Here is a 25,473-nt window from a genome sequence, read left to right as displayed (position 1 = left end):
TTAGCAAAAAATAGAAAATAAAGATAGGAATAGAACAAAATACAATACAATAGAATACAATAAAAATAGATTAAAATAAAATAAGATAAAATAGGATAAATAAAATAAATGTAAATGTAGAGGACTGTATATTTGTTATTGTACAGAAATTATTGCACGAAAGTGAGAGTGTCCAGGTATGTATGTGAATAAATAGATAAATAGATAAATAAGTAATTGCACAGTGAAATCACAGTATTGCAGTATTGCCGGTTATCTATTTCCTCCTCCCCCCAAGTGAGGAGTTGTACAGCCTGATGGCATGAGGGACAAAGGAGTTCTTAAGTCTGTTGGTCCTACACTTGGGAAGGAGCAGTCTTTCACTGAACAGGCTCCGCTGGTCGCTGATGACGGTGTGCAGAGGGTGGCTGGTATTGTCTATAATATCCAGCAGTTTTTCCAGTGTCCTCCTCTCTGCCACCGTTACCAGAGGGTCGAGCTTCATGCCGACCACAGAGCTGGCCCGCCTGATCAGTTTATCCAGTCTGGATGTGTCCTTCTTGGATGTGCTGCCCCCCCAGCACACTACAGTGTAAAAGAGTGTGCTGGGGATGCAAAGGACTTAGGAAAAGAAAACTCCTGTGATGAAAGAATCCAACTGTACTTACTCAAGGCTATGTAATTAAGTCATGCGCCAGCAGGTGTTACTGACATGGGTCTGCTGTGGTGAAACTACAATCTGAAGATAGACTACTGAAGGTGCATCTTTGATAATTCGCCCCACATGCTTTTGTTGTGTTGTTTAATCGATGCTTTATAAACATGACAACCTGGTGAAAATAACTGAGGTGGCCGTGGAAACACCTAAAACCTGAAACCTAAAACAAGGCATTTAAAACCATCAACTGATGAAAAAAGTGTGATGCAGACTCGCAGCAAAAAAGAGGGGGATGTAGGTGAGTTGATGAGGGAGTGTAATGACAGAATGGCAACGTGATATAAAAACTTTGATCATGAAGACTAATGTAAGACTACAATTCTGTGTTTTTTCAGTGAACTGCATGAATATTCTGCAGACTGTCAGAACAGTGACAGATTGATGTTATATATGCTCGTCTCCTCTATTAACATTGTGTATCATCACTGTGCTGCAGTATTATAAACTATGATGAACTGTTGTGGCTCACATCTCCAGCCCCAAAGTGTCCAGGCACTGTCTCTCCCTCTTCAACTCATTGCATTTTTCATGCATTAGTTTGGTGTGTTGCTGTGGCATACAGTTGGACTGTCTGCTGTAGTGTAAAATGTCCTCAAATTACAGAATCATGATTGGACAAAAATATTTGTTAAAATGGTGCAAGGTAGGCATAACGTGTCTGGCAACGTGTAGGTGTAGGCAACTATTACTATATAATTTTCTTACATTTCAACCGTGCTTATTTAAAAACATCGTCTCATGTCGCTAATTCTTTCTGATTATGATCTGATTATAACCTTGTGCATATAATAGCCACAAGTTGTTATGGCTGATACAGAATGTGGATGTGTAATGTGAGAAGTTGAGCGATTGTTTTTGTGAATGCCCAAGTGGTGCGCTAATTAAGTGTTGCTGCTACATGGGTCAGAACAATCTCTGTTCCTTTTGTAAAGGATGGTCCAGTGTTTCCTATTTTGAAGGAGATGTGAAAGGAAGCATTGAGGCACCCTTTCTTTGTATTTAGGGAATTTGAACAGCTCTTACTTTGGATGCAAGTGAACTACTTGTGGGTCATATCACTCAGTTAGGAACCTTCCTCAGCCAAAACGACCATTCACCTGCAGCCCAGGTCTTTTTTTTTGTAATTCTTTAACTCTGGGTGGACAAAACAAGTATTGACATGCTTACAGTGTTTCTAGTCATTGAAGTCCTGAAAGATTTCCTGAAATTAGGGGTGTTAATTGTGGCACTTTTTGTGGAATTTAAAAAATGGAAAAAATTAATGATGCATCAAAATTTTTGATTTCTATGTATGATTTATTTTTGTTTCTCACTGTGTGAAATCTTGCTACATTTAAAACATAGAACATTTGTAATTAGTTTAGTTTAGTTAGAAACAATTTGCATATTGCATGGCTCTTGTCCAGGTCCCCTGTCCATTCAACTTCATAAAGGACAAAATGTAGAGCTAATTGACGAGTGCAATTTGCAATTTTCAAGATTTTATATTTATTTTATTCATATTTTTAGAAGTGGCCATGTACAGCCATTAACATGAGATTGTGTATTGCTGTTATATTTTATTAATTGTTTGGCAGAGATTATAGCAAGGCTAGAGTTGGTTTGTGCATCTGATTATGAAATGCAAAAATGTTTAATGTTACACTTGCAATAGAATTTTTAAAAATGTCTTATGATGTCTCCCTGTAGTTATCACCTGGAAGAGCTGGACCTGTCGTCTTGTCTCCTGACTCATGACATGCTTCAGGTGCTGTGGCCTGCCTTCAGACACACATACCACCTCAAGTGAGACACACTCAGTAATACTTCTGTTGTGGTTTGCAATGAAGATCCGAGAATAACAAAAAATAACTTATTATTATTGTTAGAATGCATCTTTCCTTGCCTTCTTTCCATTACTGCCAGTAAACAAAGTGGATATGTCTCTTATACAGTTGGTTGTGCTATTCAATTTTTTTTCCCCTCCGGATGCTAGATGTTCCGGTTGCATGCAGAGGTCAGCCCACAGCTCTGAGGGGTATACTATGAAGCAAATGCAACAGAGCCAAGCTTTCTTTGTGTGAGCTTTGGCAACAAAGCCAAAAACCCCAGTCAGAGATAACAGGTATCTCAACAGTGGTTATAGACGTTCCCAAAAAAAATGCAAAACATACATGTGTGCTACTGTACAACAGCTTTGTTTGTTGACATTAATGTAATACTACAGCTCAATAGATTTGCTTATAACGTCTTCAGCTGAGAATATGTATTGCTCATGACTATTGATTATAGACACTTTTTCCAGGAGCTGATTATTGAAAGGTGCTTTTTAGCCAACTTCAAACCAAAACTCTGCACATGATCTGGTCTGGACCAGCCTGGTCTTGACCAGGTTATGTCAGCAGCATAAAACAGAGGGACCATGTTACATTGCTGTGTCCATCTTCTCCTCTGCTCACAGTTTATCATTGATGTGTGGAAAGCTTTGTGTTTGTGTGTTCTTTTATCTGAGGGCAAGGCAGAGATACAGACACACAAAGGCAGGGTTGACATGCAAACAGTGGACAGGATGAAGCCGGCACTTGTGCTGCATTCACCCAAAATCTGCACAGTTGAGTGTGTGTATGGGTATCATTAGCATACTACTACTGCTGTGACCGATACTGCCTATTGATCCGCTACTTTAACAGTATTTGTATTGGTTGTTTGTTGTTATTAAAACATTTAAATGTAAAATAAATGAAATAAACAGTTAGCAACTACACTACTGAAATGTTATTCTGTTGTATGTGATGTAATTTCGCTCGATGTTGAAAGAAAGAAAGATTGCTGATGGTGCGGTGTACCCACACTTTTGAACATTTCCTTCTCTCCGGCTTTGAGACGAGAGCAGTTAATTTGTTCTGCCTCTCTTCAATCACTCTCCAGTTCACGTGACTTGACTGCTCTGCCACGTGACATTTATCACTGGGACATGCTGGTAGCATGAGAAGACATATCCACTTTGTTTACTGGCACTGGCAGTCATCCAGGAATTCTCAGAACCATATTAACCTCCGTTACACTTGTTTCATTCATGATACTAAACATTCTAATATACAGTGTTGGGGAAGCTACTTTGCAAGCGTAGCTTGTAAAACTACATGTAGTTCAGCCTGGCAGTAGTTTGAACAAACTACATTTCTACCCCTGGAGAAACGTAGTTTATAAAACTACTGTTAAAAAAAGTAGCTTTAGCAACTACTTATACTCATTATACTCATTCAACTCAGCGTTAAATAAATCAACATCTGGTGTATATGAAACAAAATATAATAGCCTACAAAAAATTCACATGCCAGCAGAAATATGTCTCTCAACTCAAGTTTTATTTTTTAAAGAACAAAAGCTGACATTTTTGGTCAACATCACAGGAACTTCAGAGGCACCAACACTTAGGCACTAGAACTAGGTGCCAGAGCAGAATTGCTTGTTGACACGACACATGAGCAGTCTCTCAAAGTATTTATCAGACAGCCGCTTCCGTTTGGCACTAAACACATCTTTACCAACACTAAAAAGCCATCTATATCCAACATGTACATGCTCAAATATGGCCATGGATTCGGGGGCGCATCGGGGGTAGCGGGAGGGTTGTCCATGATGTGCTTGTGCCATATGAGCACTGCCTTCCTTGGCATAAAGACCCACCCACTCTATGAAGCATTTGAGTGCTGCCAGGGCAAGCCAATCAGAGGCAGCATTGGCTTAGCATGTCATGACATGTTTCATGCCTTTTTTCTAAGAAAAATAAAATAAAATGTATATTATATAGGTCTTTTTTTTAAATAAAAAAATATTTCATGTTATTGGCTAAAATTGTAGTTTGTAAATTGAGTAGTTAAACTACAAAAAATTACCCAAAAAGTAGTTGAAATACTTGACGCATCACAAAATATGAATGTAGTTTAACTACCAGCAAGTTACAGCAAATTGTAGTTAAGCTATGTAGTTCAACTACATGTAGTTTAAGTCTCCCCAACACTGCTAATATAACTACTGCTTTTTTAGTTTTAAGAAGTTAGATGTGTCTGTATCACATTATATTAACCAATTGTTGAGTCACAACTAAATAAATACATGAAAGTCACAAAGAGCAAATCCATATACAAACTTGTGGTGGGTCATAATTGATGATTGTGAGAAAGTAGTTTTGTATGAGGCAGAGGGTAGCCAGTGCTTCTGGGGAAAATCCTACTCCTTCTGCCTAACTGAAAATTGTTCATCAAAAACTTGTGACCAAGATACAGTTGTGCTGAAAAGTTTACATCCACTTGTAAAGAACATGTATATCATGAGAGTCTTGAGGTCCAATGATTTCTACAGCTCTCATTTTTTCTGTGATGGAATGAATGGAACACATACTACTTTTTCACAAAAACATTCACGAAGTTTGGTTCAGTAATGAATTTAGGTCTTAAGGTCTTCTGAAAATGTGACCAAATCTGCTGGGTCAACAGTATACATACAATAATTCTAATATTTGGTAAAATGTCCCTTAGCCATTTTTACCTCAGTTAGGTTCATTTGATAGCCATCCACAAGCTTCTGTTAGTCGTCTGGCTGAATTTTTAACCACTCCTCTTGACAGAATTGGTGAAGTTCGACTAAATTTGTTTCCTGGCACAGACTTGTTTCTTCAGCACAGTTCACATGTTCTCGATGGGTCAGGACTTAGGAAGACTTCTCATCCTTAATTGTGTGTCAGTCTGCCATGCCTTCTGTTAGGAGGTTCTAATGGTACAAATTGAAAATAAAACACCAAAAACACAATCAGTCCAGCACTGCAAAGTTGAAAATACACTGAGTTGCTAGTTTATTAGGCCAAAACCAAATCGATCTAATCCAAAAGCCCTGTAATAAATCCACCCTTCTTGAAGTTAACAATCTTCAGTTTTTGTTGAAACTGTATTAGGAGAGGAGCTTTTAAATGCATTTGTATTGATTTTGGATGACTCCCATGCTCGTCTTGCATGCAAATGCAGTGTGTTTGTGTGATTGTTGTGTCTGCCTGTCTCTGTTGTCTTCAGCCTGCAGTTTAACAGCCTGGGACCTGAGTCCTGCATCCTCCTGAGAGATCTGCTTCTAGACCCCAAGAGTTCTGTTAGATCTCTACAGTAAGACTACACGTTTTTTAATGTGTCTATGTATTTCTTTACATTTCCGCACCAGCAACAGTGTACATCATGTGTCTTGCACATAAACGTGGAATGCCTTTTAGGAATTTCGTCAAAGTTGTGGGTAGGGATGTAACGGTATGAAAATTTCACACCACGGTAATAGTGACCAAAATTATCACGGTTATCGGTATACCGCGGTATTTTTAAAATGTCTTCAAAATGTTGAAAAAACACTGATACTCTGATAAATTGAAATAATTTCACCAAGATTTATATTTAAATAGATTTATTATATATTAAAATGGTTAGGGTATAAGCAGCCTGTTTTTGAAATGCGTCCTTTAATGTCTGCGGTAGAGGTAGAATGAGATGTACTGGCAGTAGCACTCGATTGGCCAGCAGACCCTCTCTGTGAAAAAAATGAATAGAAAATGTCATTATTAATTATTACTGTCATTGTTACTTAATACTAAGGGTGCAACCAACAGATCACAAAACTCACAATCTAGATCATATCACTTTTGTGAGAAACAGGTTGGATAATTTTTTTAGATCAAAACAAAAAGAATTATTGTTAAATTAATTATGAACGCTTTATTTTGGCTCTTATCTCTATCTAGACACTTGTTATATTCACCATTTTATATTATTCTTTATATATAGTCTATTCTACAAATAATCCACAAGTATTATATATTTCTGATATTACTTATATAAATTGGCTGTCTGTCTCTGTCTGCTTGCTCGTCTGTTGTCAATGGACTCGGTCAATCTGATTGGTCAAATGGCTGCTGAGCCACAGGTAGACGCTGATCCGGTGAACGGAGCTGAGATGAAAGTCAGTCATCTCAGTCAGTTTGCATTCACTAACTCAGTCCACCCAGTACATGTTTGTCTCAAATCCTCCTCACTGCAGCTCTGCAGCAATATTTGTTGAATTATTAGGTCGACTTTAAAAAGTAAAATCTACAATTAATAAGCGGTTCAAATAACGTGCAAAAACACGGATCAACTTCGTTCAGTTATACCACTATCTGGTCAGTTTGCATTAGTGACAGCAAATTAGACAGAGAAAACTCGACATACACACATCATTCACCTGAGCTTAAGGTTAATTTACCTTGCATTCACTTACCAGTTGAGGGCGATGGTTGTGCAAATAAGTAAGTAAATTGGATGTGTTGCCGCCCCTCGCAACAACTTTCTTCTTGCAGCTCCTGCAGATAGGGCTGCCATCCTCGACCAGCTGTCCCTGAGCATTCTTATAATAACCAAAATACGCCCAGACTTCAGATTTGGTTCTCTTTGAAGGCGGAAAAATGCCGCTACTATCACGTCCTCCCTCCGCCATGTCTTCTTCACTACATAACAAGTGCACGTTGCATGCTGCGCCTGCGTAGGGAGACTTGGATAAAGTATCTCGCGAGTTTTCCACACCGTGGTTATCGACCGCGTCGGTTACCATGGTAATTAAAACTTAAACGGTAACCTTCACCGTCGGGAATTTTACCGTGGTTTACCATGACACCAGTAACCGTTACATCCCTAGTTGCGGGACAGCGCACCAGGAACCTATCCTAGCATCCGACACTGAGAGAGGCTAGTACCAGGACCAAGTTTGACTCCTGGCACCCCTAGGCTGAGTCAGCAATTAGAAGCGCTAGCTCTGTGACCAACTTATTAATGGCAGCTAACTACAGTTTACATTAGCAACCAGTAAAACTAAACAATGTCAGCTTTGCCTTAAAAGTGACATATTGGCCCGATTACACTTAATGACAGCAGTCATAAACATTTATAAACACTCCTTCCTGTTCACTACAGGTGTCATGTCATGGTCATGTTAGTCTTGCAAACACCCCTTAAAAAAATTGTATAATAATTATAATAAGGTTGTTTTTATAGCACTTATCAAAACCAGCATGCTTCACGACAAATTAATGAATGAATGCAAATTTATTTCAGACATGTCGAAACAAAACAAAGCAAAAAGTTAAATTAGTTCGACAAATAAGCATGATAAAGTGTTACAAAGCATTGACTTGCCCGAAAAGGAGTAGGAAGAAGTATACACTAATTTGATCCTACCCCTTCTCCACAACTCAGTAATTAATCATAATTAATTTACTTCCATTCCCAAACCTGTGTACCTTTGTTCACTCCCATCTAACTCTATACAGTACTATATACTATATGTACAATTAATAAATCACATATTATATATAAATATATTTACATACACACCCATATATGCATCTATACATATGTGCTGAAGGGACGTACATATACTTACCTACATGCGCACACATCTACGTAACACAAAAACACAACAATAAAATACACAGTAATAAAAGAAATAAAACTAATAACTATGGCTGATTAAAACCATAAAAATACTGAACACGACACATCAAGAATAAAGCACAGTGTTATTAAAAAGAAAAAATAAGCCTTAAAAGTCCAGTGTGTAATGTATGAAGTATTTAGCGGCATCTAGCGGTGAGGTTCTAGATTGAAACACTCCCTTGCTCACCCCTCCCTTTCCAAAGAAAAAGGGACAAAGATATTATAGAAGCTCCAGAAGCTGCAGTGGCCCTCAGGGACAAGAAACTCATTCTCTAAATATGAACTCATCCACAACAGTGTTGCGTATTTCTACTAATTCAAGTGATGATGTAAAGATGGATTTAGTTAATTAGTCTATAAAACTATAGGTTATAATAGTCAACATCATATTCATAGTCCTGCAACCTATGCTCTGTGAAGTCAAATCTTTTCAACATTTGACTTCTCGGCTGTACAGGCATAGGTTATTATAAACATATCCAAACATATCCGAACCAAGAAGCCTCTTGGATGAGAGCTGGAACATCTTCAAGAAACTGAAACACGCCCAGTTGCCTACAATACAGCACTTGGAATTACCATGACCTGGATGACTGAGAACTTTTATCTACATATCCAAACTGTATGCTGCATGTCGATTCTCCAGGGGAGTTATCCCTGAAGCGACACTAAATCAGTGATTTTAAAGATGTAAGGGTACCACATCAGACTTTTCAAGTGGAGCCTTAACCCCTGTCATCATCTCGCAGACTTGTGTTCTCTTCCTCTGGGTACTGGTGGGCTGCCAACCTGCAGTCTGCAGCATCCACTTCAGGTCCGGTGCCTCAGCAGGAATCTCCATGCTGTTACCAAACTTATGTAAACCAATTTTTAACAAAATGAACCAAAATGTGGGTTTTTTTTTTCATATAGCAGTTTTTGCACTTCCTTATACTTTACACACTCCTTGAAAACACTTTGTCAGAGTAAATCTTCTGATCATTTACCTGAATGTAGTGTGTGCATGTTTAAGATTAGAGAGAAGAACATTTGTGGAGTTTTCTGTGTGTTGCGCAACCCGATGTTGAAATCGGTTAGGATTTTAAAAGCTCTGTAGTGTGAGCCCAGCTTCAGTGTGCAGAGCCATGAAGCTAGAGCGCTGAAGCCACACACCTGCTGCTGCACAGAGCGCTGTTTGCTGTTATTAAAAATGTATTCATATCAATGTTGTGTGTCCAAATTGCACACTGGACTTAACTCCTCAGTAACACACCTGCCAAGTGTGAAGTAGATTGAATGAACGGTTCTCGAGACGTGCAAAGGACAGACAGACAGACAGACAGACAGAGATTGCTTGCGTTATAGTTCGATGTTTTCAGATGTTGGTGAAAATAGGTACTAAAACAGGTAATAACCATGAACAATAATCTGAACTTCATGAGCTAGCAGAAAGCTTTTATTGTGTATTTTTTGTGATAACTGAATACAAAACCATATCTTCCAGACACATCCAATACACAACAAAGTGGTACAGCTATCACAAAAAAACATCACATCTCTGATTGTTGGCTCCTCATCTATTTACTGTCATGTGCGCAATGTATTATCTCGCTGATGAGGTCTTACTACTGAAACGCATTCGTTTTTTGCCTACAATAAGACATAGGATTTGAGAATGCCACAGTTTTGTTCACTGTTGATTCCTGCCACTTTGGTGCTCCCGTCACATATATTTTTTAAGCTTTGGAGAAGTGTGGGCTGCTATTTTTTTTTAAAGAAATTCAACACAACCATTTGTCAGATGTCATCTGCAGTCACAGGCTATGTGCCATCAGATCACTGGTTGGTGTCAACATTTTCACATACAGTGTGAGTACAAGACCAGAAATGTTTAATTAATCCAATGTAATCTCAGATTGTGTGACAACCCTCTGCTGGAGTCTGGAACCAGCACCCTGTTGAAAGCCCTTCCAGAGAACCAGTCTCTGACACACCTGTCCCTGATGCACACTGGACTGGGGGACCAGGGGGCCCTGGAGTTGGCCCAGAGGCTCCAGCATCACTCACTCCAGGAGCTCAACGTGGCCTATAACAACATCGGTGACAATGCTGCTCTGACTCTGGTGGATGCCTGCAGGGAACACCCCACTATTCACACTGTGCAGTAAGTTGCTCTTCACTAATCCACAGCAGTACATATTCATGTAATGTCTAAAAGCCACAGACAGAAATAAAAACATTTTGCCAGCAAAAAAACTTTGCCCCCCTTAAAGCTGATGTCACAACATTGTTTATATCAAGTTGTCCAACTAGACTATGTTACCGAAAAATTACAGGTAAGATTGTATTACCATAGAGGTATAGAGAGAACGCATGTACACATTATTAAACCCAGCAAATATAATAATTCTCCTTAACTAAAGTACATAACATTGCTGGCTTCATCTCTCTGTTAAAGTGATGCTTTTGTCATTCAGGTAGAGGAGACACTTATGACAGTGTTTGTTACAGTTTCGTTCAGACTTCTTGTGTGATAGTTGGCAGCTGGTGTACGAGAGGAACAGGCTTTAAGTAGGTGCAAACTTTAAAAAAATGTCTTTACACTGTGCAGTTTATTAGCACATCCACTAGTGTTTCGAGCTAATGCTCTTCTTTACACTAAAGTATACACACATAAAAAAAACATTCTTGTCACATGATGGTCACATGATCACACTGCTGAAACAAGTGATATTGCATACAATTACATGTCCAAAAATACATATATACAAATAATATACAAGACTATTGGTAAGCTTCTCAAGGGACAAAAGAGTAACATCCGCCTAGTAGCCATCATAACTTCAATATGGCTAGATCTAAGTAGAGGTGCCTCTATATTCAAAATAGAGCGCCATAGGGATGAGTCCTAAAACCCAGAATTAAGTTGGCATTTTTGCACTTCTTGTTCCCTTGTCTTAAAATCATCGGGTTTTTGAATATGTTTTTGGATAGGTGCCTTAAATTAGATCTGTGGTTAACACAGGCTGAAGAGATTTTTACATTTTGTTCTGACATGCATGTAAAATACACAGATTCATTTTAAAGTGTTAGGGTGTTTTCATACATTTAGTTCAGTTCATTTTGTTGGACTATCTAAAAAATAATGACACATTGTTGCATTTTAGTTGTGCTCTGGTTCCTGTTCACATTGACATTACAAACGAACCAAGAAGACTAAACATGAAGTCATACAGACTGTATGTACTATGTATGTAGGTAAGTCATTGATAGTACAGTTTTGGCAACTGTCACAGTACATGGAGTAGGACACAAGCACAGCAGTTTTAATAACTTTTGACCTATTAATCAGAGAAAATACTGCACTGATATGCATACATGTTACCATATTAAATTATTCTACATAAATATATGGCTTGGCTACAGATCAATTATAAATTATTATTATTATTATATTATTATTATAAAGATGCTTCCTGTACAGTTCATGGTCAGCAGACAGATTCATTTGTAATGAAGCACTTGGTAGCGGACCCATCTTTTAAAGCAGTCTTGGTCCGGTGGTTTGGTCTGCACCAGCCGTTTGAATGCTTTCACACCAACCCAAAGTGAATCGCAATAACTGGGAAAATGCACCAGGAGTCTGTTTTAACCGAACCAAACAGATTGGTGTGAAAGCACCCCTTAAGAAAGGAGGTTGCTAACAAGTGGCTAAATGAGACTACAGAGGTTGTCTGGGACATTAAATGTTATCACATTGAACACAAAAACATTTTTTAAAGGAAGAGGAATTTGCAGCGTCCAGCTCACTAATACTCATGAAGGAGGGGAACAACAAACATACACTTGTGGAGTAAGCCGAGTATACAAAGAGTATACTTTGGATGAACTGACAGGATACGTAAAAGGCCAGTATAAGATAAATAAGGCAAGATATCCCGACTAACACATTCAGTGGTTAATAAAATTTTGGGAGAATTAGCATTTAAAGTGGCAACAGTCAACTTTTCCCCCATAGTGTTTCAACTTGGTATTATTGTTGGCAACACTGTTGTAAAGAGAACTGGATAATTTCTGTTTTCCTGTGAGTCGCTAATGACAACAACACAGGACAAAACGTGAGTTTATTCAATCATTCAGTCTACAATAGAAATGAATGTTCAGTTAACCTTCCTTTTCCCAGGTGACCACATGCCCGGTGGCAGACAAAATTGGACAGTGATAGCAAGGTTTATAGGAAACCAATGGTAAACATTGATGGTTTTATAATTATCTATTACATTGTGGAATCAACATTTACTTTATAATAATACGTTGAAGCAGAAAACTTGCCTATTACCAGTATAAAGATATTTGGACTTTTTAAAGGACAGTATTGGTAATAATCTAAGGCACGGAGAGTCAAGTGAAGGAGGATAACGAGTTGAAGGAGTCTATTTTAACCCACCTGTAAATCATATTAATTACAACCTAATTTTCAAGTATAATCCTGAACAATGTTGCCTATAAATTTAATCAAGTAAATGTAATTCCTGATTACATTTAATAAGCCGCAAACAAAGACATACCATTTGCTATTACCACGGTAGTAATGCATGCATCACAGACATCCATGGATACTGCAGATAATTTGCAGAATGGGAGGTCCTGATCATAAAAATGACCATTCTGGTTAATAGTGGATTAATGAGGAAAATATTGCATTACCTGAAGCGATCCACCAACATCTATAGAAACTTTAAGAGCTGTGCAGATTTACACTCAAGGCACAGCAACTTCATTTTATTGATTGTTTAAATCTCCTGAAATGCTGAAAGGATTGGTCAGGATCTAATGTTAATTAATGTTTTGTGCTTCTTTACACATCCAAAAGGTCATACACACACACACTTCAGGTTCATACTGTCAAATTGTTAAGAGTAAATTAGCCATCCATCTTGTAAATCCTGAGCTTAATCAGAGCTATCTCTCAAAAACATTTTCACAGGCTAAGATTACTTCAGTTTCCTCTGGAGAGTTTCCTCTGTCACAGTCACATAATTAGTTTACCCCTTATTACTATAGAGCAAGGCATTACAATAAAGTATTAGTTCTGTGTTACTATAAAAAAATAATAGATTACATTTAAATCCCTTCATGTATTCTTGGCTTCAGCCACTAGGGGGTTTAATGAGCTCCCCTCAACTGATGCAAACTGCACCTGTGCTTTCAAACCATTAAAAATAGCAAACCAACACAGATGCCTTGTTTGTTTGTCTAGCTTGTATCTGAACCCTCTCAGTGACGTCGGGAAGCAGTCCCTATATGTCCGAGGTGTTCCCAAGAGGCACAGCGGCAGTGGTCGGCGGGTCAGAGTCCTGGCTTCAGTCACTGAGGGCTCAGATGTCTCAGAGGACTGGCACCCCATCCTCAGTGTGATACGAAAGAATGCCTCCTCCTGGGACCGCGAACGTGTCAAGCAGCAGCTTAAGGTACACACTTGATGCCCTCACTGAATGCCCTTGAGTGGACAGATCATATAATAAGCTGTTAGTAGCACTGGCAATGCATAACCTGTGCATACAGCATAGAGCTACGTAGTAAATATGAGTAATAGGCTTAATTTGAGCATTAAAAATTAAATATATTTTGAATATTAAAAATAAGAAATAAAATTAGTTGGCTTTAAGAGTTGCCATTATTTAGTTTGTCATTTAGAAATGGATTCCCAGTTTGTCAGGCTTATGAATAAAAAATATATATATTTGTACAGTGTTATTGTCAGTGTTATTTTGTCTGCTGATTTCTGACAGCTCCCACAATTCCTATGTAACACTTTGTGACTTAAACATAGTCACAAATTAACATAACAGACGGACTTGTGACAATTTTAGGGTTTTTAATCAAGAAAATTATGAAATCTCGCTGACACACACCTCCTCATGATTTATGACGCAATTTATTAAGTTAGTCATAACTTGTTACAACAAGCTAGAGTGCAGGAGGATGAAAATATTCCTCTATAAGGTCCATTGTTAGGTATGTGTCAGTCACCCAGTCCACCTATGTGCAGGTTTTCCTCAGGGATCTGGAGTGGGGCCGTCAGCAGCAGCAGAGCTTCTGGAAGAGGCTACACTTCCGCAGGGTGGAGAAAGGAGTCCGGCAAACTCTGCAGATGTTGGAGAAGGACACTCTATCTGCATCCAAAGGATACAGCAAGTAAATACTAAAAACCGAGAAGTGAAAGGGCAGCGTATGTCTTGAGCAGAATATTAGATTTGGATTTGAGTGTGTCCACATAGGAGAATAATCTGGAGCCTGTTTAAGCTGGAGGTCCAGGAGATGTAGCTTCATTATTTAAGATACCCTGCCTTGCTTTGTTTTCACATTTCCTCAATTCAGACATTTCAAAACCTCAACAGAGAGCTGAATCTTCCCAAATTGCAAGAATCATACATAATATAACTATAAAATCAGTCAGGATGGTCTCATCAAGGTTTTGACCATTTATTGCAGCAAATATGCATTTTAGGAACTGGAACAAATCTGAGCAGCATGCACAGACTGTACCTGAGCTCACTTATGTCCTATATCTCATATCCCAAATTAACACGTATTGACAACATTCAAATTCACGTATAATTATATACTAATACAAGCTGAAGATTTGGAGGGAGTTAAAGGAACAGTTCACCAAAAAATGCAAATTCAATCATTGTATTATCTGCCCCATGCCATGGAAAATCTGGTGTTTTTTAGTCCACAAAACATTTCTGGAGCTTCAGAGCAAAACAGCATTGCAATATTTCCTAAACAACTGAAGTAGTTTTTAAAAATATGAAAAACAACTGGAAAAAAAAAAAAAAAAGTCTTCTTAAAACATAAATAAAATTAAAGCTGCAAGCAGGGCCCTGCCCTCGCAGTCCACGCGCGTCGGGGTATGCTGCTGTCATGGGGTACTGCTATCGCTACATGCTGCTGTCAGGGCATGCTGCTGTCATGGCTTGTTCATGCAACAACTTCCATTGAGGAATCAAAAGTGAAGGCAGTCAAGCTGTTGTTTCATCATTTAGCAATAAAAGCACCCCCTATTGGTGGATTTGCACCAAATTTTTCACAAACCCTCATCGGGCCATGGAACACAATTCAAAAAACTTTAGTGTTAATGGGACTGTATTTCATCAAAATGTGGAAGACTGTCTGTTTGACCACAATGTGCAGGAAATAGTTGTTTTATATTTTGGGCGTTCTTTGGACTATCACAATCCTTTTAATAACTTTTTGTCAGGAGGGTCCACAGATGCTGTGTGCAAAGTTTGGTGCAAATCGGAGAAATTGCCTGGGAGGCGTTCGAAAAAGGAGGTTTGTGACATTTTGCGAATGGAATTCTAGCTTGAAAGTGGGCGTGGCCTACATCACACAATTCAGCTGTATGCAGGGAACACATCGATATAAGGTTTAACCACGTGCGCCATATTATGTGGGAGTTATTAGCCAAAAGCGGTTTTGTATTGATAATAGCGCCACCTGTTGGTCATTTTTGGCGTGTGAGTTACAGGGGCCAGTCTATACCAACCCTATCAATTACATATCCATAAGTGTTATGGTGTGGGCACAGTGCCAAATAATAAATTAGACTGCCACCAGAGCGCCACCTAATGTCGGATCGGTAAAACCTTCAAGGGCTATCCTCAGGAGGGCATTGACAATAATTCTACCAAGTTTTGTGTTAATCCAAGCAACCGGTGTGGAGATATGAAATGCTTAAATTTAAAGAGCGCCACCTAGTGGTCATCAGCAAACATTTTACACAGAGCCTTAGGACCTCATGGGGAAGTAGTATCCTGAGTTTCATGTCATTCAGACAAACCAATGTGGAGATATGCAACACTTCCTGTTTGGAATGAAATCTGCAGGAAGTTGTTATTTAATAACTTTTTGTCAGAAGGGTCCACAGATGTTGTGTGCAAAGTTTCATGCAAATTGGTGAAATTGCCTGGGAGGAGTTCGAAAAAGTAGGTTTGCGACATTTGGTGAATTTGTGAAAAAAAAATGGTAGTCGGAAATGGGCATGGCCTACATCAGAAGATTCAGCATAATTCACTGAACATGTGGATATAAGGTTTTTGAATGTGTGACAAAGTATATGGGAGTTATTAGCCAAAACGCACTTTCCTTGATAATTGCGCCACCTAGTGGTGGAAATTCACAACGACAACAGATTATAAAAATTTTTGGCAGTTGTGACGTATATTCCAAGTTTGGTGAGTTTTGGGGTATGTTCAGGCAGTGAAAAATGCGATCATTTTGGCAGAAAAATAAATAAATAATAATAATAATTCGAAAAACAATAGGGTCCTTGCAGGTTCCCTGCTCGGGCCCTAATAATCATTAGAAAAACAATAGGGACCTTGCAGGTTCATTCATTCATTTTCAATTCTAATAGCAGCACACCAATGTGACGTATGTTCAAAGTTTGGTGAGTTTTGGGGTATGTTCAGGCCGCCAAATATGCAGTCGAATGGAAGGAAAAAGAAAAAGAAAAAAAAAATCCTTACAGATACAATAGGTCCTCGCACGAGATTCGTGCTCGGGCCCTAATAATCATTCAAAAACAATAATAGGGACCTCGCAGGTTCCCTGCTCGGGCCCTAATTGAAGCTGCAAGCAGCGATGAACGGGCCCTCGCCCCACGTACGTCGGGCTGTGGCGCTGTTGGAGGGTTGCAGCCAGATGTGTGCTCGCCCGTTGTCTGTGGAAAGGTTCCTACCTAAATGGGATCCGTGTCAGACAAAACACAACAGTGACATATTCAGTGACTTCTTGTGTCCAGTGGGTGGCGCTATAGATATGACACACTATTGATGCAGATACATATTCAGGTCGAGCCCCTCTACATGTGTGAGCAATTTGATGCAGATGGGCAATTGTATGTTGAAGTGATAAGGACTTCCTGCTTGATGGCCAAGGATCGAAATTGACCGCACCGCTACGCCCACCAGGTACAACACAGGCTGTTGAAGGTATGAGGATGCTAATGAGTGAATGTGAACTCTGTAGTGTTAAATCTGTAGGAAAAGATAGTGAAACTACAAGCCATAGAACTTAGGTTCGTACAGAATGGGAACAGCCATTAGGAGTCATCGCACTGCCACGCCCACCAGGTATATTGGAGGCGAAAGCTCTTTACAACTTTTCATCATCAAGGTCTGACGATGATATTTAGTGAGTGTGAAGTCTGTGGCGTAAAATCTGTAGGCCAAGTTAAACAATGTACGAGGCTTAGAAATGGGTTCCTACAGAATGGGAACAGCCATAAGGGGTCACCGCACTGCCACGTCCACCAGGTATATCGGAGGCAAAAGCTTTCGACAAGGTGTCGTCATCAAGGTCTCAGGATGATACGTAGTGAGTGTGAAGTCTGTGGCGTTAAATCTGTAGGACAAGTTAAATAAAGTACGAGGCATAGACATGAAAAAAAATGAATAGGAAAACCCATAAGGGGGCCGTTAGGGGGTGCTACTGAGCTGTCGTGCCGCGCATGAGGGCAGTTGTGGTATCAAATTAACATACTCATGGGTAAGAAGCTACGGGCAAAATTTGGTGAGTCTGCGAACATCCTAAAGTCCCGACAACAGCGTCGGAAAAATGAAAATCGCCGCACGCCATTCAAGATGGCCGACTTCCTGTTGTGGCAAAAATTCCAACAAAAATAATTCCGGGCTAAATCCTTGAGACCCATAAGTCCTGTAAATTTCATGACGATCCGAGAAAGTTTTTGGTCACATGACCCAACATTAGGTGGCGCTATGGAGTCCCCTGGCCACACCCACCCCCAATCATTTTGAATTCTAATAGCAGCACACCAATGTGACGTATGTTCCGAGTTTGGTGAGTTTTGGGGTATGTTCAGGCCGCCAAATATGCAGTCGAATGGAAGGAAAAAGAAATAGAAAAAGAAAAAGAAAAATCCTTACAGATACAATAGGTCCTCGCACGAGATTCGTGCTCGGGCCCTAATAATCATTCGAAAAACAATAATAGGGACCTTGAAGGTTTCCTGCTCGGGCCCTAATAAAATGGCTCTATACAGTTGTTCAGCATTATACAAGTCTCTAGAGGCCCTAAGTTCCCAATTCGATTTAAAAAGACTTTATTTACACCCTTTTAAATACCAAATCTTCACTGTAGCTGATTTGCTTCAAGCTCCAGGGCCCACCCCATCTAGAGTGGGTGCACGAGTTCGACCATGCTTACATGCACCACCAAACGAGATCACCCAGAACTCGCAAACTCTAGTGTGTGTCCTACTGTACAGTATGAACCACTGCATGACCCACAAAGACTTCGACTGTGTCTAATCTAGTAGATGGTAAAGTTCAACCTCATATTACATCCACATTCACAGGTACCAACAATCATCAGGGGTAGCCTACACATGAACTGTAGCTGTTAAAACTACATACAGACAGCAGTCTTCATGGAGCAGTTATCACAGAACAATTATAACATCACAGCTGTAACAACGCTTTTCTTAAACTAAGGTGTGACTTCAATAAAAATGTCTTCCTAGTGAACACAGTTTATTGTAACCACTGTTTTTTAATAAAACAAGCTGCCATTTTCATGATTTTTTTTTGTCAGTCAAAGCATTTGATATGTTTTCTTTTTCATATGCAGTATGTTCATGAGGATTAAATGTTTTCTGGTTTTCAAAAATGTTTGTTAAAAATGCAAAATATTGCCAATGTAGAAGTACATGTTAAATGCTCAGCTGAGATGATGATGCTTCAGCTTGGCACAACATTAGTTTTGGAAATATATCCAGACTTGTATCGTGGTAGTTCTTGCAGATTTGCTTATCATAGTAGAGTGGACTTTTGGCCTCTGTGGAGGTCCGCACTCTCCAAGTGCCTTTCTTGTTGGAATATTACAGTGATATTTTTTAGGGCTATAATTTGAAATTATAGCTACACAAAAAATGCTTTGATTGCTTTTTTCTCAAAAGTCAAACTGAAGCAGGGGACTTTCAGGTTTAACCTCATAAATAACCTCATAAAAAAAACCACTTTTTAGTATAAAAGTTACAAGTCAGTATTTATGAGTTAAAGAGCTGCTGCAGCAATTTGACATTAAACTTTTTTTATAGGTACAATCAAATTTGCCACCTGTCACATTCATAATCCAAAATTACCAGAGTAACTACAAACTGCTGCTTAACGAATAATATGAGCTTATTTGCTAATCTTCAGCTGCAGTCCATTAGTCACTCTAGCAGCATTCTCTCAGCAGAGGCTGATATTATGTTTATTTGCTGCTGACATTAACTCACTATTTCCTGTATGTGCTTTAAAATAAATACATTTTCATTGTGAAGGCAGTAGTAGGCCTTAATTGTGCAACCATAGTGAAAGTCTTGACAGTGAGTTATTAACAAGTGAGCTAGTATTATACATATTTTTAAATAATTGGGGGAGAAAGAGCACTGTTATGGCATCAATAGTCAGTATTGACAGTTTATCTGATTTCATCTGAAATCGTATTTGGAGAGAAAAAGTCAAATTGGTGTATCCCCATAATCTTCTTGATTTTTAGTTGGTGTGTTATTTGGAGCCACATTAAAGTATAGCAAATTAAGTATCAAGTATATTTACCGTGTTTGCATTCAAGTGTCATCTGTTGATGTTGTCATCTCATCTGCCAACAGATTTGTCTATCTCTGATACTTTTCCATTCTGGAACCAACTGAAATGTGTCAGTTGCAGCAAGTATCAAAAATGGTCAGACACCAAAACCTGGCATCAGTTATCATCTAGATTTGGAGCCTTCCCTAGAGTTCTTTAATGAAGTCTTTAGAATATTTTAATGGCCAAGTTATTGCACAACTGCTCTTGTTTAGGTAACATTTGAGAGCTTTGGATCTTTGTAAATGAACAAAAGGGTTTTGTAGGAAATATGTTCAAAGTAAGGTGTCAAAAAATTATCAGTACCCAAACTTGGGTATCAGAACATTTCAGACAATACCCGTCCTAATGGCAGACCTGCCAACCTGTACGCATTTTGTATAGCAGCACACATTTTGACATCAAAGTACACTGGTACATTTTGTCACTCTAAAATACACATAAAGTTGGTGACCCCTTGTGAATTTGACTAGTTGTGCAGCAGTACTTGTGTAAAAGCGACAGCCAGCAGCAATACCCCGAATAAGCGTGGAAGTCTGCCAAAAACATAAACAAGAAAAAGATTCTACCAATCATAACCCGGATTTGTTTCCCATGCCTTCACCCACCTATACTGACTGATGTCTGTTGTTTTCATTCACTGAGTAATGTGATGTCAGGAAAAAAAATATCAGTTCTATGGCCATTAGTTTTTTTTTTCTCAATAAGATACATTTGAGTGTATAGTGACTTTGCTGCTGTAACAACTACTGTTGCTACTCTAGAATATAACTAACATTTAGTTATATTTAAATATAAAAAAAACTCTTACTTTCTTCAAGGTCGGCAGGTTTGTAGCTGGTTGTTTTTGTCAAAGGTGAATATTAGACAGTTGTATGATGTTTTGCACATATTGTGAAATAGATCTTGCTATATATTCCTGCCTTATTTTGGCTTTTATTTCAATATCAGTGTCCTCCAGAAAAAAAATTACGTGATGCATGTCCTGTGCTGCATATGATCAGATTTTATGACTCACCAGTACTGTAATATTGCTGATGGAGTGTTATTTTAACCTGTTGGATTAAATGTTATGCTGCAAACAGTTTTCTGGTAGTTATTATTGTTAAAATATTTTCAAAAGCAACAAAATGTAACTTCCTGGAGAAAGATCATTTATTGTTGAGTCTCATTCCCATATTGTCAAATACTGACACATTGGATTGGCAGCTCAGGTCAGAAGCCAACCCAAAGCATCAGTATTTGATGATCTGGAGATAAGACTAAACAAAAAACTGACTCTCTCCAGGAAGTCACATTTTGTTGCTTTAAGATGAATTTTAACATGAGTAAAGTGTCTTAAAAGTAAAAGCATTGGGGAAATTAAAATGTTATTCTGATAGTGGTGCTCGACAAGTCAAAAGATCGCAGTCATGACCTAGGAACCATGAATGTCTGAGCCAAAGTTCACCATGGCAATGATGTCAACTCTGACCTACTGGTGGTGCAGGAGCTCATTTTGAATAAGATATTTCAAAGGTACATTTGACAAACTTTCTTACATTACACTAAATTGCTGCTACAGTCGAGTTAATTAGTGAGAAGAAACTCAAACCCTCAGTAATGCCTAACACACAGCACATAAGGGCATTACACGTACAGCGTATTTAGGTTGGTAAAAGTAAAATACTGCTCGAGTAAAAGAACAGGATTATCATCAGCATGCATTTAATACATTTAAAGTTTCAAAGTAAAAGTACTTGTTCTAGAAAAAAAATATTTGCATTATTCTATAAGACATATAAGATATATTAGAGATATATTAGATATATTAAATCTGAGTGATTGAGAGATTAATAATTCGTTTTGAAAAAGGAAAAATAAATAAGTACTGCTATACCAATATGTATAAATTAGTTGCACTTTTGTATGAACATTAAGTTGATCTCTTTGGTCCCCAAACTATTATTTTAATGATCTTTTGAGAAGTTTAGATGGTATTTAGGGGGATGTCTCTGATAGATATATGAAAGTTGATTTGGGCCCAAAATACAAACTGCTATATGGTAAGAGTTATGCCAGAAAATCTGGAAAACATTGGTTTAATCTTTACCATTGGGTTGTATTTTATAAGCCTATGTTGTTTCAGGTCAAATCTCCATCTGCAAAGTAACTACCCAGATTCCGAAAAAGGCTGGATCCTGCTGAAAAACATACAACAGAGTATGATCATTTGTAAATCCTCTGGCATACCTAGTTGCAAACAATACAAAGACAGTTTATTTAATGTTATACCTCATAAACTTCATTGATTTTGTAAATATCTGCTTATTCATTCAAGGGACAGGGGCAACCAACAAAAGAGTGGAAAAGTTCTGGAATGCCCTACAACTTGTTTTGAACTTTCCACAAGTTCATTGGTGATAGATAATGGTAATATGATTGGGTATGAAAGGGACATCCACGAAAGGCTCAGTGGTTCACAAGCAAGGATGGGCGAGGTTCACCACTTTATGAAACCAATGATTGTATAAAGGATGTTACTACTACAGCACTAAAACTTTTGTATTTAAGCAGTTTGTTGCATGATTGCATCCTGTTTTTATTTTCGTTTTACACACCTCTCCAACTTTTTAGGCCTCGGGGTTGTATATCTGTCAGGTAAATGCAGTGCAGTTAAAAGAACATTATTTTCTTCTTCAATGTAGTTGAGTAGAGATATAAAGTAAAAGAAAATGTAAATGCCCAAAAGTACTTCAAAGTTGTATTTCGATAGAAAACTTGAATACATTTACCTAGTTGCTTTCCAGCATAGTACTAGTGTATTTCCTTTGTGAAATTTACCTAAATCTTTGCTGCACTTAAATGTTAAATCTGTGTAAATGCATCAATGTTTTGGGCAGCTAAAATGTACTACATACACAGTATATTGTACTAGATTCAGTGTATTAGGGATACCTATACAATGAATGCCCTCTATTGGTAATATGCTGTTATTTTAAAGTGTATCACGACTGTTTCACATCACTATGTAGTTGCTAGTTTTTCTAGAGAAGCCCAATCAAGTTGGTTTTTCAGGTCCTTTTTATTTTTTATTTTTACTTTTAACCCATATGTCCTCAACAGTGTCTTCCTCAGAGTTGAATTCCTGGCAGTAGAAACAGTATGTAGATCTTTATATGGAAACTTTCCACTAGCAGTGTAAATTGACATAGATTGTTAAAATAACAGCTCTTTAAGGTGGTTGTTGTCATTCCATTTGTGAAGTTTCTCATTATTTTTTTCCTCTGTCATGGAGGTTGTCTTCACCTGTGTCTGTTTGTTTATTTGTTGTTTGGTTTGGCAACAGGATTGCATTACTGAACAGATTTCCACCCCCTGTACCACTTTAAATTTTAAACCACCCATGCTGCCACTGCTGAACCAAAGTTTAAGCTCACCAGATCTAGGATCTGCATCCAGCTGTACTCACTCATAGTTACCAGCCACCTCAAAATGCCCAATTTTTTTTATCAAGATCCATGCATTATTCCCTTAGATATTAAAGAAAATGTTGATAAACAGCTTATTGCTCAATGTCAAAGAAAGTGAAAAACAATTCCTGGATCAATCTCTTTATCCAGATCCGCACCAAAGCCAGTTAGGGTCTTTTCTCAGCTGAAACCCATCCTCCATCCAAGTTTTTGTGTAAACTGCTGAATCTGTTCAGTATTTTTTGTGTAACCCTGCTGACAACCAACCAATCAACCAACAAACAGACATGGGTGAAAACATAGTCTCCTCGGAAGAGGTATGAATTAAATCAAGCGTATTTAGGTGGCTGGTGTCTATGAGTGAGTACAGTTGGATGCAGATCCTAATAAAAATATGGATTTAGTGGATTTATATGTTTTTATATAGGGTCTTTTTCAGCCACTATACTGTAACAAATGGGGATAAAAACATGCAACTACCGCTAATATGCAGCTGAGATAATAGGAATTCAGATTTTATAGAAGTTTTTTAGAAGTATATCTAAATGGATATGATGGATTTTAGACAGATCCAGATCTGTGTAGAGAGTAAACTAGCTAATGTTCAGCAGCTGAGTGTTTTGTAAATGTTTTAATCTTATACCCAATGAAATCTTTTTAAAATATGGTTAAGCAGGTACGGGTGGTATATAATTTAGAGTGATACAGGGCTATCAAGTTTGTTATTAGATTAGGCTTGACCGAATTAAAGGAGACTTTTGGGCCTTGGCATTGATATGCACTCTACTGAGTGTCATTCTAGTTTTAATAGTGTTTAACTCAGTGTGACTTGGAGATCAGAACCAAAACACAATTGTTTCAAAGAATGTATCATTAACCCATTTTGAAAAGCCTACTATAGGCAATATATGTAAATACCTGGAGTGTCAGGAATACTTTGGGTGCCAACAACATTTTGGAGAGAGAGGTGATAATAAAGAACTGTCAGAGAAAGAACAATTTAGTTTTACAACTTACATTTAGATAGGCCTTCAACAATTGTCGGTAGTGCAGATTTAAATGCATGTATCAAAATACATTTGTCTGTTCCTCAACATCAGTCAGTCTGTGCTCAGTTTATGTATGAATAGTTAATAGTTGTTTTTATAATTACTATACTGTTTGTTGTTATGCACATGCAAATTAATGCAATCCACAAGGCATTAATAGAGACACATTTTTGATGTAGCCCTAATTATTTTCTTGAATAATTTGAAACACACACACACACACACACACACACACACACACACACACACAAACTAGTAGTTTTAGTCTCTTCTGAGATGAAAATGTAGTATGTGCATTCAAAATACAATATCGGGGTGCTGTCTGCTGTATTTAAAGGGTTAGAGAGAAAGAGAGGATCTGATTGGCTAATATTGGAGCTCATCCAAGCCCCACCTGTGGTTATTTGTGTGTCAATATTTCAAAAAAATTGCAATGTAACTCTTTGAGAGGTGGTTTGAGACATGTTGACACAGGTCTGATTTCAGATGTGTTGGCAGCAACTGAAAGATGTACCAACATTTTAGAAGTGTCATTGTTACCATGCTGTCTGTTCCATTACAATGTGCCACACTCCACACAAAGCTTCTCTCCAACAGTGAGTAAATGTTTAACCCACAAGGCTGTGGAGAAAGGTGTCTCCAACTCACCTGCTGAAGGACGCTTTTATTGTCTATGTGTGCAGTGAACCTTGTCCGTCTACAGTTTGAGCTGGTACAGGCACACACGCTCACGACTCCATGAGGGCCTCCACAGGTAGGCTCTTTTTCCTTCTGCTTCACAAAGGACATGGATGATTTGACTATTTAGATGTCAAGTTGACAGAACTCACTTGTGAAATGTCTGGTGGTAAAACACTATTACCTGTGTGTTGTATTTCAATGTAAAGCCTTTGTGCCCATTTGTTCTGTGAATGGTTTTAGGAACTGTTTGATCTGTTGTTTTATACGCTGCTTTGAATTTAACACCACACAAGGACTCCAGTTGTTTTCTTCCTGGTTAAACATTGCCCATCCACAGTCCTTTTTAAAAAAAAAACATGCATACATACTTTCCAACACATAAACTGGTATTCGTACAAGAAGAATGAACACGTTTACTTCAGACCAGACAAGCACACAGGTGATATGATAAGGCCGTAAGGTATACCG

The 25,473-nt window shown here is 38.3% G+C and overlaps 1 protein-coding gene across 1 annotated transcript in view; it reads left to right on the top strand.

Annotated features, from left to right (window-relative positions):
* Positions 1-20,907, top strand: part of nlrx1 (NLR family member X1) — an 82,089-nt gene extending 61,182 nt beyond the window's left edge. The window contains exons 8-12 of the mRNA XM_073481433.1: positions 2,387-2,482; positions 5,746-5,832; positions 10,076-10,324; positions 13,421-13,631; positions 14,213-20,907. Of these exons, the coding sequence (XP_073337534.1) occupies positions 2,387-2,482; positions 5,746-5,832; positions 10,076-10,324; positions 13,421-13,631; positions 14,213-14,362 (793 nt within the window). The 3' untranslated portion in view covers positions 14,363-20,907. The remainder of the gene's footprint in view (positions 1-2,386; positions 2,483-5,745; positions 5,833-10,075; positions 10,325-13,420; positions 13,632-14,212) is intronic.
* Positions 20,908-25,473: the final 4,566 nt, after the last annotated feature.

The sequence above is a fragment of the Pagrus major genome, chromosome 2, assembly GCF_040436345.1.
Source record: "Pagrus major chromosome 2, Pma_NU_1.0".
In the NCBI taxonomy this organism is placed as follows: domain Eukaryota; kingdom Metazoa; phylum Chordata; class Actinopteri; order Spariformes; family Sparidae; genus Pagrus; species Pagrus major.
Note: the sequence above shows the minus strand (reverse complement) of the source record. Positions and strands in the feature narration are given on the sequence as shown.